Here is a 14,403-nt window from a genome sequence, read left to right on the forward strand (position 1 = left end):
TCAGGAAAGAGATACTGCACTTCCCCTGGGACAGGAAAGACTTAACTGAAATAGGAAGTTTAAAGTGCATACAGAACATCTTTTAAGAATAAAAATGTGTCTTTTCTTGATCTACAAGGTGATCTATATATACTTCCCGAGGAAAAGCATCCACACAGCCTTTTTAAGTAGGTTAGGCATTACTCTTCCTCAGGCTTTAAGAGGCCTATTTGAGTAACATGTAATGGAAGAAAAATAGAAAATAGAAAGTCCAAGTGATGTAATTTAAGGATGTTTTCTCTAAGACCACTTAAAAAAAAGGCATCGTACCAGTTCTAACCAATCTATACAATATTATCTTAACATCTTTTCTGTTCTGTCAAGACAATGACCCAACATACACTTCTGTTAATAAAAGTGATCTTCAAGCTAACATGAAAGTGATCTCCACTTAGAGAAACAAGTCAACACATTTTTCTGAAGGCAAGCCTTTAAATGAAACATCACAATGTTTAACTGTTAACATACTGAATGACAACTTTGGGTTCATAAGGATAAGGAAGTCTTGCACTTAGGAACAATGCGATTTTGGTTCCTGCCTGTTGAACAGCAGAAGACAGTCTAAAAGTCAGTTTCAACGTTTTCTCAAGTTCTTCTGTTTGCGCAAGACACTAATTCTTTTCTTCTCTTATCTATAGTTTCCTCGTGCAAGTCCAAATATGCCAGTCCATCTTCAAGACCTCTTGGACTACAGTTACAAAACAAGTCTTAAAATGAAAGATTCTTTTTGCTATACATATATATAACTTAGATGACAATAAAAGTCTTCTGACCATCTCTCAGCCTTCAGCAGCCAGATTTTTGGTTCCAAATTAAACAGCTGATGTAATTTATGGATTTCAAATAACAAAAAGTGATTAACAAAATCCTCAAATTATATAGACTGCAATCTTGTTGCTGATAACTCAAGTATGTCATTCCCCCATTCTCCACCTCTGATTTTAGATACTTATCAAGTACTCAAATAGTTCTGTTATCAACTTTCCAGTTAAAAAACTGATCATTTAGCTGAAACACAGACAGAAATATGTTTATTCTAGGTAAATAAATTCCAAAGTATTTTCACAAAATTCTGTCAAGTAAATCAACACAATCTTTCCAAAGTTTTGTTTTCTTTTGTTTGTTGGGGAGGGAGTGTTAAAAGCTTTAGAAGTCATTAAACAACAGAAATCAACAGACAGCAGAATCTATAAATATGTTTCAGTACAATATTCCAAGGAGAGGGAAAACTACCTGTGGAGACAGATTCAGTTAAACCTGACATAAGGTTTAATGGTTGGATTCTGTTTCTGTAACTTAAGAGCTGCTTCCACAGAGACATGCTACTTGAACCCCAGGAATTTGGGAGCTTTTTTTAGAGGCAACTATCTTTTGGCAAGGGGTTTACTGAAAAGTGTTTCATAGGTTACCATAACAACAAAATGTAACACTGAAAAACCCCTTAATGACACATTCTTAACCAAAATTGGTGCATGAAGAATGGTTATCCTGGAGCTCCCAGCATGATAATTTAAATACCTGCAAGGCAAGGGTACCAATTTTTTCCCTATCTTTCTCAGTCTGAAACAGAAATAACATCACTACTCTTATAGACTAGAGAAAAGTCTGACTCTGCTGAACCAGAATTTAACAATCATAGAATCACAGAATCATTTAGGTTGGAAAGCCCTTTAAGATCACCAAGTCCGACATTCCATACCCCCAAAATCTTTGACCAGATTAACTTGAGAGAGTGAGATTCTTTAATCAAAATCTAAATTCTCTGACCTCTTCTAGCACTCACTAGTTTCCTAATTTTCTGAGGCTGCCGTTGCTCCAGTTAAACACCACTATCAGCAGAGGTCAGGATAAGAAAGAAACCTTTAGCTTTTAGATAGCCCAGGTCAAACCTGACAAGGGTTTTGAATAGAATGACAGCGACACTGCCCTGAATAAACCAGCAAATGGAGAACCACTGCAGAGAGCAAAGCAATAGGTGATACATTGAATCTGCTACTAAAAGCAAGAAGACTGCTGTGTTTTGTGCTAGTTACAGTGGGGTTTTATGAAGTATGAGACATAACAACGAAGTCAGGGGTCAAAACTGTATGAATCTTCACAGTAGGCAGGTCCGGATATTACAGGGAATGATGCAATCCACTGGCCAGCTGCAGACAGAAATGGGATTTTTAAAATCCCGAATCATTATTTCAATATCATAATGATATCAGGGCTGCCTACCAGCTTGTCCATCAGTATCACCACTGTCACGTGAAGTGGCAACACACTCAATTAACTTGTGCAGTTGTGTGAATACTGGACAGACAATTGCCAAGGAAACACCAGAAAATATGCTCACATGCCATTTTTTTCCAGATCTAAGATAATGAGATACAAATGCAATACACAAATTTCAGAAATGGAATCTGGTGGCTTAGGCAGGGCTCTGGGGAAAGAAGGCAGAGTGAGCTGAAGTCTGGGAAATGTATGTAAAATGATGAAAAAGACTCAAGGCTCAGTGGCTCTCAAAGGGCAGAAACAACGGAATTTAACGGAACAGCAGCTCCACAAGTTCAAAATTAATGAATCAACAGAAAAGTAAGTAAACATTCTGTGGAGCTGACAGCTGAAGTGCTGAGATAGTCATCAAAAGTAGAAGCACTGGCTTAGCAATTTATCATGGAAAATGGAGCACAATCATTGCTCTAGCAGCATATTTGATAAAGAATATAAGGCAGACATGTCCCTTGCCCAGATAATCTTACAGTCCAAATAATTTAAAATATTATCCAACCCAAGTCAAGAACTCATACACATATCATTGATGATCTGTGAAATATTTGCTTTTGCCATGGAGCTGGTGCCTCAGTACTCCCAAATATTAAATTCCGTTGCTTTCATAGTATTATGAACAATTTTCTGCATAGAAAGTTATCTGCTTCACTGGTTTTATTCTATTCCTAGTAGAATTAACAGATTTTTGATCAAAAAAATTAGTCATATATTAGCCACATTAACTTTGAGGAAAAACTCCTATGCCTCTATGACTGCTGACATTTTATCACCTACAGAAACTAAAAAAAAAAAACCCCAAAAACCCCAAAACTAACCTTAAATGAAGTTATATCACAAGCAATTAAAGAGAGAAAGCTGAAGATACAACAAAAAATAATGACATGAAGCCAAAATTAAGCAAATTGAGGTGGAAAAGGCCTGAAAGAACATACTGATGGATTTTAATCTGAGGAAGGACACGGAAAGAACCATTTTATTTTCCAATTTAGTGCCTGCAATAATATGGCAATTGCATCAGAAATTCAGATAAAAGTGTATTAAACTTCATCTTACCTTACAATTTTCACCAGTGAGATGTTAACATATCCTATCCACAAACCAAAATGCATTTTTTTGTTAAAACATCTGCTTTAGGACACAGTCCTGTTTCATCATGAATAATTATTCAGATCAAACACACTTAAATACCCACATTGTACAACTTTTCACGTTACCCAAAGAAACAGGAATTGTTTATAGATACAATATCATTCTACTTACAGTTACGGATATTATTCCAGTCAACTTTAGAAAAAAATGGATGGCAGCAGAGTCCCTCATAACCCAGTCTTTCCTTCTGCCCACAAAGCAGGCTCTGGATCAGATCAAGAAATTCACTACTAACTTTCACATCCTCTGGGAACTTCAGAAATCTCTGCATTAGAAAGAAAAGGATTTCTGCTCAGTCAGAAAACAGTTCCAGAACAGTAAGATTAAGTTTCATTATTCTGAGACATGTCAGGCACAAAGGATAAATATTTATAGCATAAAAATCAAAGTATTATGCATTTTTTCTAAATAGGCTTTTATATGCATTTACTGCAGTAAAGATAAGAAGATAGGAACAACCATTCCCAAGCAGACAAACGGTAGTCCCAGATCACCATCTTATGATGAACAACGGCCAATGGTGTACACAAACGGAAGAGTAAAACAAGACACTTTCCAGAAAATTCTCCCAAACTTCCAAGGATTTGTGGCTTAGGATTTTCTGAACCAGGGATGATGTATTGGCCAGATCTCAACGGATTCTTCTTCTATGAATTTTTCTAGTCACTCCTTGAACACATATAAACATTCAGCAGCTGCAAGCTTACAGCAAAGAGCTCCCCGGCATGAGAATCTTCTATATGAAGTATCCTTTTTTGTTTGTAATGTAGTTACTGCTGGCTACTTTCATTTGATGCCCCTAATTCCCATATTAGAAGAGATAATAGGTAACCATTCATTGTTCACTTCCTCCCAGCTACACATGATTTTTTTTTTTTTTTAAATTTTTCTTTCCTACTAACTTCTACCATTCTATGTGCTGCTTTTCGGACTGTTACTAAGAACTAAACTAACATTTGCATTGATTATAATAGCAAGATACTGTTCTTGAGTTCACCACTGGTAAAGTTGGGATACTTTTGCCTTCATATGCATTGGTTTAATTTTATTTACACTAAATTTCATGTGATATTTTAATCATGCAGACACTCAATATCCTCAAGTCTTTCTGCAGCTCTTCATAGCTAGCTCTTGCCTTTACTATCCACAAACACTTAGTAAGATTCAGAAACTTTATCAATCCACAATTCATCCTTTCAAATCCCTTTCTAGATTATTTTGGAAATGCTGTAATTATAGTTGCCTAAGATGGACAGCTAAATCTTTTTTATTTCATGCACTGCAGATGGTTATTTTTAGATATCTGTTACAAAAAATAACTTGATATCTACAATAATGAGACATATAAAACCAATATAAAGCATGTATTCTAATTATTTTATGAACATGACAATGTAAGGGACACCCATAAGCTCCTTTTCTCAACTGTAAGAACATAGTCTTTAGTTACAGTCTTTTTACTCAAGAACATGGATAGAATCCTCTCTACCTGGAAGTTCATGATGTTATTGAAAGTTTTTGCTGAAGTCCCTTCAGTGAACGGAGATCTTCCATAAATCATTTCATATGCAATGACCCCTAGGGACCACCAGTCACATTCTGGACCATAAGAAGCTTTGCCATCCCCATTCAACCCTGTTAGCATTTCTGGTGCCATGTAGTCAGGTGTACCAACAGGTAGCTTGGCATTTACCTAGAAGCAAAGATATACCAAGTGAAATTACAGCACTTTCTGTTTATTGTGATCTTGGTAATAAAACAAATCTTTTTTCTTTTTTTTTTTTTTTCCTTTAATGAGATACAATTTTCAGCCCTCCCAGTGAATTTTAAGTAAGTCATTTTAAGCAAGGCTGTTAAGCGAAAAAGTGCAAGGTTAAGGAAACTGCTGATAAACAAACAGAAAGCAAGCTATTTAGTATAAAAAGAGTCAAATTATCGAGCTAACTGTTACTAGAAAGTACAATCGACTAAAGTAGAAAAGCAGCATTCTGAAAAGCACAGGATTACTAAACATTGATGTTTGAAGCAGTATACATACTCTAGCACTACTACTTCAACTAATGTTAACAGGGACAGCATAGCTGAAATTTCAAAAATAGTAAAATTTAGACATAAGTATTCCCTGCCCTCATTCCATTCTGTCTCATCCCTACCTTTTTACCTTGTGTTCATGATCAGCAAATTACTAGTATTTGAATTCAGGAGCCAAAACTACAATCATTTTTGCACTGAGTGGCATAAAGAATGAAACAAAACAGTGGGCAGACTAATGAAAAAAACCTGAAGAGGACTGAAAAAATAATGTGAAGAAAAAACTTAAAATAATGCAATGCAGAGAAGCACTGAAAAGGGAAGAACAGGGAAAACAAAATATTAAGTGTCACGATACTAAGAAAACACTACAAAAAATATAAATTGTAAAACAAGACAGGAATCTGGTTTAGAATTTCATATTCTCACTTAGATATATTTTAATTTCAAATTATCACTTTAAATCGTATGCAGTTACCTAAATTTACAAGCAGCTTATAAAAACCTCAACCAATTCACAACTTAGAACATAGTGCTTTCTGGTGAGTAAAGCCCAGAACAGTGGAATGTGACACATTTCAATCAAGACCTCCCCAGTCTTCAAAACTATGCCACCTTAGTTACAACAAACACAATTTTCAGTCCAATTATGAACAATTATAAATCCACGTCCTTCTTTAAACACAGCATTGAACAGTTGTCAGAATCTCTAGAAGTATGATTTTGTATTGCAGTGCAGCACCATAAGAAAGTAGTCTTGCCTTTACTTGTGTATGAAAATTTTAATAAATATGTATCTGCTGAAAGCTGAAAAAGATACTTGAGCTCATGTTTGAAAAGCCATTCATAAATGGAAAAATATCATTGTGAATAGATTCCACACTAGACAAGAAAGGCAGAACAAGGTATAATCAAGGAACAGATATAAAGTTAGTTCTCCCTTTTTGACTGAACTATCCAAACAAGCCACAACGTTTAAATCCACATTATTACCGTTTTGTTTACCGTCATTTTGGCAGCTGACCCAAAGTCTACCAGTTTAACGTGTCCTGTTCGGTCAATAAGAACATTCTCTGGTTTTATATCTCTGTAAGCAAGAAGAAAGCAATCAGTACCTTTCCATACCATTTCCCACTGCCACATCTAGACAACAGGATATCCCTATTCAGCTACACTCAACCACGTGCTCAGTTGCATAAAACCTTAACAAGTGGGAGTCTTATTTCCAACTGTTGTTTTGTTTCTAAGTAAATACGAAAGTAGTAAGGTTCCCCTTATGTCATGGGAAGTTAATAATTATTGACAGAAGATGGAAAGAGAAGGTGGTTTCACACCTTGACTACATTGTAACTAAATTACAGTGAAGTATTATGTAGCCCTCTTTCCAAATTTCCTCACAACTTATTCTGTACATCTTTCAAATCCAAGCAGCTGCCTTGCATTAGAAAGCCACAGCCTATGCTCTAAGTGCAGCCACTACAGCTGCTCAGAACATAGAATACTTCATAACATTTCCAAAGCCTCAGAATGGAATAAATTTATTAAACACCAATATGATCTGAAAATGCATACAGTAACAGCTTTCAAGCCTTTGATATGATCTATAGAAAACTCTGTGATATTTAACTACTCCAACATCCTATACTGTCCTGTTCGCCAATCAGCACACAACAGGTTTTAAAAATTACATTAATTTCCCATGCTACTTGGTGCTAAAAGCAACAATCTTTGGAAAAGATTTTTATTTTTTATAGTGCAACATTAAGGCTTCTTTTTACTAAGCATCCAGAAAATATATGTAACAATCCTTTCTTGATATTAGTTTGAACTTTACATCAAAGTTAATGCCTTTAGCTACAATTATAGTTGGAGTCTGATTAATTTTCCAATTTTCTCTTCCAATGTAGCATGCGAAATACTGTCCCGAAAGAGGACGGAATACAGAAAAAAACCCAAGAATGCATCATTCCAGAACATTTTTTCTGGAATGATACTGATCAAATGTTACATGCAATGCAAAGCAAGCTTTACCTACCGATGTACATAACCCATCTGATGGACACTGTGAATGGCTAAAACCAACTCTGCAAGATAAAACTGCACCATACTCTCCTCTAGTTGGTCCTCGTATCGGTTTAAGAGTGACAGCAAGTCCCCTCCAGGCTGATACTCCATAACCTACATAAAATTTTAAAGGAACAGATTTAGTTCATATATACAAAAGATATTCCATTGAACTCTTCCATATTACACTGGACACATATCAAACAATGGCATGTAATGCAGGAAAATTTACAGCACATTCCAATTGCCACATTGTACTTCAACATAACAATGACAATAGCGTGCAATAGAGGAGAAAAGAAACAAAGAGTAGGCATTACCAAGTAGAGATTTTTCTTGTCTTGAAATGCATATTGTAACTGTGGAATCCATGGACTGGTGCTCTGAGATAATATACTGCGTTCTTCCTCAAAAAATGACACCTACAAAAAAAGGAAGTGTTCAGTTAGATCATTATGAAAATGAATTAGAATACATTAGAATCCCCTAGTTTTAGAAAGATTTGAGTCTGTGCCAAAGGCACACATCGCCAAAAAATTACAGAGAAAATATTAAATGCTATTTTGTTGTGATGTGCACCTTTAAAAAAGTTATTTTACTCCTTTGTGTTTTCCATTCCCCTCCCATCTTCTGTTGTCTGGCTTGCTTCCAACTGAATAGTCCCTGCAGCAAAGGCCAGCTTCCCTTTCAAACTGGTGAAGCATCTACCAGTCTGGAGTGCAATCTTGCTTGACCTCATCTGGACTGGCCTTAATAAAATAAAACTAATCTCAAAAGAATCAGACAAACAGAAAAAAAAGCTGGAACAATTATGGAGTAGCATCTTACAGCTAATTCAGTAATAGATTCATTGTAAGGTATTAAAATACAAGGCTTTCTTCAAATTATCCTCTAGCAACTATTTAATTATTCAGCTGTGCAGCAGACAACAAGAAATTAATTTTATTACAGAGATACTGCAAGTTCATACAGATCAACATTCCCTACCTTCACTGACCCACACTCAACAAGACTGAGCAGGTGTCACATTCAGACATAGTATCATAGTATCATACTTTGCTTTCTTGTCAACCTATGCCATTGCAAGAGTAATTTTAGTTTATCTTCATTTCTGATCGCCACAAACAATGCTAAGGGATCCCAGGAGCAACCTAACTGCGCCATATATTGGGAACAACTGATGCAGATATTGCTGTATAAATTCACAAGGTCTTTCATAGAGTAGCTCTGTCCTACTTGTCATCTCATGTCAGTGAAAGATTAACTTCGGTTTCTCACCAAACTATGATAACAACCTCCATTATCCCTTTTTTAAGTTCGCAAGTAACACATTTCCCAAGCTAGTGAGAGGCTCTCCATAAAAATCCAGTCACCACAGTTTGCCTTCACACCCACTCTTGACATTCTACATCGCTCTTTAAAATAAATAAAAAAACTTAATGAAAAGATTACCCGAAAATTCAAGCCATCATCAAGCTGATCAATACTGATCCAGTATTTTCCTCATCTTTTTTTTCTTGTCTTACAATTAGATGGTAAGCTCTTTAAGACAAGGGCCATTTTTTATTTTGGATGGCACCTCACCCAACAGATTCGTAATCTATGACAATGGCTTTTAAACACAGCAAAACTGCACACAAATATATTACTTCACTGAAATGTAGGTTGATCATTCTCAAAATACACTTTTAACTTAATTCTAACAGCAGTGACAAAAAATGTTCAACAAATTGTAATTTATCGTTCTATTGTCATAATAGAAAAATATACATACGTGCTCCTGCGCCAACAAGGACTCCTTGCTCATCACTTTCATAGCATATACATCACCAGTAACTTTCTCTCTTACTACTTTTACATCTGCAAAGTGACCACAGCCAACCACGCTCTTTACTTCAAAATCCTTCACACTGGGTTGCAGTTCCCTTAATTCAGCTATAGTATCTGCATCTATCAAAATAAAATACTTATTTTTACATTAGACAACTGGCATGTCATAACAAACATAACATCAAAAATGGGGAAAAAACAAAACAAAACAAATTTAGTTCCGGACTCTCATGAAACGTTAAATCATTCCCGAATATGCTTCTTTAAAAAAAAAAAAAAACAGTATGCATAAGAACTAGAAAAAGACTGTATTAATGCATAGTTAAGACTGAAATATGGTACATACAAAAGAATCAGGAAATGTTAAGACAGTTCCCATAGCAACCAGAATTCTGTCCCATTCATAACATCATAGGCTGATAGCCTCTTTTGTTTCTAATTTCTTTCCAACCATCCTTTACCAATACAAAGTGTATTCTCTAAATATGAAGGCTTTACCCAGACAAGTGGCAGGGTTTTCTCCTCTGCCTGTGGGAGGCACTAGGCTATTGTCTAACAAATAACCGCAGACATTTATTTCAGATACTCAGTTCAAGTTTTCCATTAACTAGTTTCAACCAACATGCATTGTGATAATCAATTGCTCACTGGAGATTGTTCTAAAAATTCTTCAGACTAGCAGAAAATTGCTCTCCACTAATAATATCTAGAAACTGTTGGATGGAACTATTACAGAGGGCATGATAAGTTACTTTTAACCAAATGGCTTTCTAGTAGATCTTAATAGAAAAAATAGATGAACTTGTGGTTTTTTTCTTTTCCCCCAAAAGAATCTGAGCACATTACTAGTAAAATATTTACCCCATCAGAAATTATACTTCTGAAGCACAGAATTACAAGTTACACATGCAAAATTCAGATAACACATGGAATCCAAAAGATTACTTCAAGCTGAAAGACCAAAGGATTACCAAGTTCCTTTCTAGAATTTTTTTCCTCAGACCTCTAGTCACCGTCCTGCTCTCAACTTCTGACATCCTTCTATTGTGCATACTTGGAGCTTTGCTGTATGCAGTACTCGGACACTTTTAAAGAAAGCACCTCCTCAACTATAAATATAGTACAGACTAAGAAGGATGTACATTCGAGTCACAGGACTTCAAAAGCCACTTGCATTTGACCTTTTGGACCTGAGATTGCCAAGATCCCCTTTGCAATGTTGAGTCTGCCCACAAAAAGTCAGATGCTCAAAGTCCTGGGTTACAATCAGTAATGAATCAAAGCAACTAAAGCATTATTTAAACATTCAGATTCTTAAGAACTGTCTTTTAAAATGACACCTGAAAATTAGTCTAAACAAGCTTACACTTCTTGACAAAGTTGCTAATGTGTTTAATTTTCATTAAAGCAGGGTTTCTGCATTCTTCAAAAAGAACGAATAAAGAATCAAGGATGCCTTCCCGGGAGAGAGGAGACATCTGCTGTTGAGTCACAAAGAGTGGCTTCCCCTGGAAAAAAAAAAGAAGCAACAGCAGATGGAGTCTCAGACAACAATGAAAAGCCTCAAATCAATAACATATGTATAGAGCAGATTATATATTATCCATTTCAAAATCACTACTTCAGAAATTAGACAAATGATACAGAAGTGTGAGGTAAATATATCGACTCACTATGTCTAGCTGTAATAGCTGTTACAGGTATTTTACTTTTAGAGAAAGCAATCCTTTAAAGATTGTTAAAGTTCAAATCACAGCTTTCTTGAAACTATCTACGTCCTGCTGATGACTCTGATCTGACTGGCTTTTTTCTTGACATTGATTGTACCATGTGGGTTTTTTCACGGTATAAATAGTTTAAGCAATCAGTATCAATATTGGCTCTAGAAGGAAAAGCTGCTGAACCTCAGATGATCAAATGGCAGCTGGTTAGGTAAATCCAGCTCCTGACAAACTCTCAACTACATCACCCATGAAAAAACTGCAGATTACAGGACACAGAACACAATATTCCATCTTTATGTGAGAAAATCCACTCAGGCTGAAACGTTAACAGAGGCACATAAAAACAAGACAGCTACTATTCAATGAAATTTGTGTAAACTAGATAAAACTTTTAACTTCAAGAAACTATCCTCCTCTTTTACCCCTTCCTCCAAAGTGCCACAGAGGCGTGCTTTGAGTCTCCACACGAACAATCAAAACTGTATTTTGTTACGCTGTAGACACAGACGAGACAGAGATCAGCTAATCCAAGACCAGATGCTCTTTACCTGAAAGAGCAGATTTAGCCGAGAAACTCGGCTGGTGATGGGCTCCATCGGTCCTGCCTCTACCAGATTTCGGGCGCCGCATTTAAATTTCAACATCTTTACAGATTATCTCATATAGAAGATCACCTGGAAAAGAGAACCGGGACTTTCAAGCAAGGCATTTGAATAGGTGACTTTAAATAAAAAACAGGGGATGAGGAGGGGTGTAATTTAAGCAACATTCGTATTTCCTCAGAGACAAAATTTATTAAAATTAGCAAGTTTGAACGCGTCCGGAGTGTAACAGGAATTAATGTCCGGGTTGTTTGGGGTTTGGTTTTTGGTTTGGGGTTTTTTTTGTTTTGGGGTTGGTTTTTTTTTTGTTTTGTTTTCTGGGAAAGGCTGCTTGTTAAAACAAACCCCCAACCGGCGGCGTTTCTGGCCCGCGGAGCCACTGCCCGACCCAAAAGCCCGCGCTCCCACCGCCGCGACTCCAGCCTCCCCTCAGCACCAGCGGCGCGAGCCCCGGCCTCCAGCCATCCCACAACCCCCCGCGCCGCTCCCCCACCTGCCGCCCCGCTTTACCGCCATCCAGGTTTGAACGGAGCGAAGGGCGTGTTCCGGCGACTATCACTTCCTATGACGCACGCCAAGCACCGCCCGCCTCAGCCAATCCCCAGGCCGGTCTGGCGGAAGCGCAGCCGTCATGAGCCGCGGCCTGCCTAGAGGGAGGGCTGTAGTCCCTGGGGACGTCAGCTGTGCGTCACTCCCCCAAGCGGGGCGGGCGGGCGGTTAACGGTTTTAACCGTCAAGTTGACGGTCTGGCCGCCCTGCCTGCCGCTGAGGGGGCTGTTGCGGGGAAGCGGGGAGGGGAAGGGAAAAGCAGGGCCCGGCCCCCGCAGCCGGGCAGGAGCTGTTCCAGGTCACGGCGGTCGGATACGTCCGTGTGCTGTCAGGCAGGTGCTGCTCTGCTCCCGCTCTGCTCTCACGGGTTTGTTCCTGTAAAGTGTACACCACTTGTCCTGGGGTTTTGGTTTTTTGTGGGTTTTTTTGTTGTTGTTTTTTTTTTCCTTTCTTTGCCAAATATTGAAAGGCAAAAGTGACTCATTCTTAATAGTTCTGACTGGAGCTGGTTCAACTGTAGACTAGACGTCATAGTTGGCAGCAGCTAACTGCCGGGTCGGACAGCCAGAGGGGAAATAAAAATGTTTTCAGAAGCTTTAAATTTTGCTCTGTAAAATGTTTATTTGGCCTTTATGTCCCAATTCTAATTTTTTTTTTTTTTTGGGGGGGGGGGGGTGATATGTGTGGCTGTTTTATTCATATACATGGTAATTAGCTTTCAAGTGAAGCATTGGTGAAAATGTTCCAGCTCGGCATCCCCTCCAAAGAGCCTACGTGCCATCCATCAAAATGCTAAGTGGAATGCAGCATGACCTTGTTTAACAATGGATCAGTGCAGTGATGTCAGTGGAGAACATCAGCATGAAGCATTGATGCTATCTGCAAACATCAATTGTGCAAAACACAGGATGCTATTTCAAAGTATGCTTCTTTGTTCGCTGTTTCTTGGCAGGATTTAAGCTGGTAACAGAAATCTAGGTGATGGGGTTCCTTAAAAATAATCATGTTGCTGTGTAGTGACATAAAACAAGATGTTTTGCTATCCAGCAATCATTTTAATTATGCTAATACTGGCTTGGCTTCTAGCTGATAAAGTAATGCACTGATGGATTGATTATATTATGACTTTATACAAATCATTTTACAGATTTGTGCTTTCTTCCACCTCTTCCAGTCCACCCCTGGAACACTGACATATTTTTGGTGTATTTCTTGTGTCAAATTTACATATTTGGGTTCAATTCAAGTTATTAAACGTGAAAGAGTTTTTAAAACCTAATGTATTGTCTACCACCTGCGCTGCCAATTTGCTTTTTGGATTCCACTCAGGACACTGTCATTGTCTGTGTCTCATCCACAACTGCATTGCACAGGAGAGATCAGCTCTTAAAAAGAAGTGCAATAAAGAGCTTCCTTTTCATAAACCGGTCAACTTTCATGCTAGTGCATTTTAGTAAAATACCACATCTTGCCTCAATATTTGGCACCCTATCATGTCTAAGGGTGCTCTGTCCTAGATTTTGGCCAAGCCTCATTGCCATCCAAATTCAGAGAAGAACTTAAGGGTCCTCTGCCTTTCCCTTTCTCCAGCCTGCCTTCTCCTGCACAAATGCCATTAGCCCTCTCTCTTTTATCTGCCAAAATTACTGTTAAATATCCATGCTGTTTCTAATGCCACTTGGTAGATAACCGTATCTGTACATTAGTTTAGATTTAGAAAGTGGGGGAAGCAGAAGAGCTGGTTTCACTTTCTGACAGCTCATTTCCATTTTGTGTTCCAATAACAAGGTGTGGCTGATTCCATCTCCTCTGCAGGATGGTGTAGAACAGCTGATCTGCAAACTGGATGAGGAGATGGGTCATTAAATGTTTCATCTCATCCATGTTAGGCTTCCCTTTCCCTTCTACAAGATGAACACTAGCTCTGGGTCTCCCACAAAATATCCCAAGTTTGACCACCCAGGCGAGCTGCTTGGCTAATAAATCTGTCCCAGTTGGAGGTTCAAGAATGGTATGAGTTTAGTTCCTACGATTTTCATGTTTATAATTTAGTTTTTCTAAATAAAGATTAATTTGTTTGCATACTGTTGAGTGCTTGCAAGCAAGGAAGCTGCCTGTTCAAAGCACTGTTTGGGACAGAT

The 14,403-nt window shown here is 37.8% G+C and overlaps 1 protein-coding gene across 7 annotated transcripts in view; it reads right to left on the minus strand.

Moving 5' to 3' along the window:
• CIT (citron rho-interacting serine/threonine kinase) overlaps window positions 1-11,782 on the minus strand; it is a 73,486-nt gene extending 61,704 nt beyond the window's left edge. For all 7 annotated transcript variants that reach the window (XM_054844663.1, XM_054844660.1, XM_054844658.1 and 4 more), the window contains exons 1-8: window positions 11,660-11,782; window positions 10,754-10,895; window positions 9,332-9,507; window positions 7,878-7,979; window positions 7,529-7,671; window positions 6,487-6,580; window positions 4,952-5,155; window positions 3,574-3,727 (exon numbers count right to left, since the gene is read on the minus strand). In XM_054844663.1, coding sequence (XP_054700638.1) covers window positions 3,574-3,727; window positions 4,952-5,155; window positions 6,487-6,580; window positions 7,529-7,671; window positions 7,878-7,979; window positions 9,332-9,507; window positions 10,754-10,895; window positions 11,660-11,755 — 1,111 coding nt within the window. In that variant the 5' untranslated portion in view covers window positions 11,756-11,782. The remainder of the gene's footprint in view (window positions 1-3,573; window positions 3,728-4,951; window positions 5,156-6,486; window positions 6,581-7,528; window positions 7,672-7,877; window positions 7,980-9,331; window positions 9,508-10,753; window positions 10,896-11,659) is intronic.
• Between the last annotated feature and the right edge of the window lie 2,621 nt (window positions 11,783-14,403).

The sequence above is a fragment of the Grus americana genome, chromosome 16, assembly GCF_028858705.1.
Source record: "Grus americana isolate bGruAme1 chromosome 16, bGruAme1.mat, whole genome shotgun sequence".
In the NCBI taxonomy this organism is placed as follows: domain Eukaryota; kingdom Metazoa; phylum Chordata; class Aves; order Gruiformes; family Gruidae; genus Grus; species Grus americana.